This window comes from Trichechus manatus, unplaced genomic scaffold (genome assembly GCF_000243295.1).
Source record: "Trichechus manatus latirostris isolate Lorelei unplaced genomic scaffold, TriManLat1.0 scaffold00165, whole genome shotgun sequence".
NCBI lineage: Eukaryota > Metazoa > Chordata > Mammalia > Sirenia > Trichechidae > Trichechus > Trichechus manatus.
This window is the reverse complement of record NW_004444101.1, coordinates 2,507,124-2,508,591: the sequence shown is the minus strand read 5'-3', so window position 1 is coordinate 2,508,591 and position 1,468 is coordinate 2,507,124. Positions and strand designations below refer to the sequence as shown.

Sequence of the window (1,468 nt, the reverse complement as noted above, 5' to 3'; positions counted from 1 at the left end):
CTCGGGCCGCGTCCGTCCCGGCATCCCCGGCCCCGGCTCGGCGGCGGCGAGGGGGCTCTCGGGGTGAGCCCCTGCCCGCGCTTATGGCGGTGCGGCTCTCTTCCTCCCACCCCGGGCGCAGAGCGCGAGCAGCTGCAGGCCGAGGCGAGCGAGCGCTTCGCCGCTGGCTACATCCAGTGCATGCACGAGGTGCATACGTTCGTGTCCACGTGCCAGGCCATCGACGCCACGGTCGCCGCTGAGCTCCTCAACCACCTGCTGGAGTCCATGCCGCTGCGCGACGGCGGCAGCTTCCGGGATCTACTGGGGGATGCGCTGGCCGGGCCACCGGGAGCCCCTGGGCGAAGCAGCCGGCCGGCGGGAGGGGCCTCGGGATCCCCCTCCGGGGAGGACCTGTACTCCGACCTGGAGGAGGCTCCCGAGGCTGAACTGAGCAGGGCGCCTGCGGAAGGGCCGGACTTGGTGTCCGCGGCCCTGGGCAGCCTGACTGCAGCCCGCATAGCCCACAGTGTCTGGAGGCCTTGGTGACCGCCGCCCACTCGGGGCTTCCTGGGGTCGGCCTGGCCTTCCCACATCTACTCCATCCTCTCCCAGAGATCGGGATGGAGCGGAGCAGCGAGCCCTGGATGCCTCCAGGTCTGCCTTCCTACCTCCCCCAGCAGGGCAGCCCCATGACCAGCCTGGCCAGGCCCCTGGCCCTGTTCCTTGAGAGAGTCACTTTTATGGAGCCTACAGCTCACGGCGGGTGGAGGGAGGGAGCTACGGGCAGGAGGAGGACTTGTAGAGCTCCCAGGGCTGTCCAGCTTCACCTGTCCCAGCCTCTGGTCAGGCACTAGGGGGGCCTGGGGGCAGAGGTGACCACCAGGATGGTGCTGGGCACAGGGAGCCAAGAGGTGCTAGCACCCCTGGCCCCTGCCGAAGCTTGAACTTGCGCTTCACGGAGGAGGCGGAGGAGGCTGAATGTCTTGCTTTTTTTTTTTTTTTTTTAGCACACTTGAGTTTGTTAGGTTGCCGTCAAATGTTCCAGTTTTATTAAATAAAGGATTTTGGTGAGTTAGTTACCCTTCTGAAGTTTTCCTGAATGGTGCGGTATCATTAATGTGTCAGATGTGTAAATGCCGGACTAAGAACGTGATTTCCTGTGTCTAACACAGATTTCCTCTATCTGTGATTGTGTTTTTAAAACTTCCCCCCCTCTTTCAGCAGAGAGTGGTGTCGTGGTGGTGGGGACAGTGGGCGGTTCCAGAAGGGCTTTCCACGTCCTACTCCTACTCCCCCCAGGAATTGTGGGAGCCCCGGAGGCGGCTCCATAGCTGCAGGTTTTGTCCCCAGAGTAACTAAGCATAGGGCAGTGGCTGTCCCTGTGCCATTCTCTTGGTCACAAGCTTCCAGAAATGATAAAAACTAAGGCCTAATTGCTAGTCGTTCAGTTTGAGAGTTTCTTTCAAAGACCTGGGTTAGGACCCAT

At 61.3% G+C, this 1,468-nt stretch overlaps 1 protein-coding gene across 1 annotated transcript in view; it reads left to right on the top strand.

Annotated features, from left to right (window-relative positions):
• Positions 1-706, top strand: part of HES6 (hes family bHLH transcription factor 6) — a 1,641-nt gene extending 935 nt beyond the window's left edge. Inside the window, exon 2 of the mRNA XM_004386499.2 lies at positions 122-706. Coding sequence (XP_004386556.1) covers positions 122-528 — 407 coding nt within the window. The 3' untranslated portion in view covers positions 529-706. The remainder of the gene's footprint in view (positions 1-121) is intronic.
• The last annotated feature ends 762 nt before the right edge of the window (positions 707-1,468 follow it).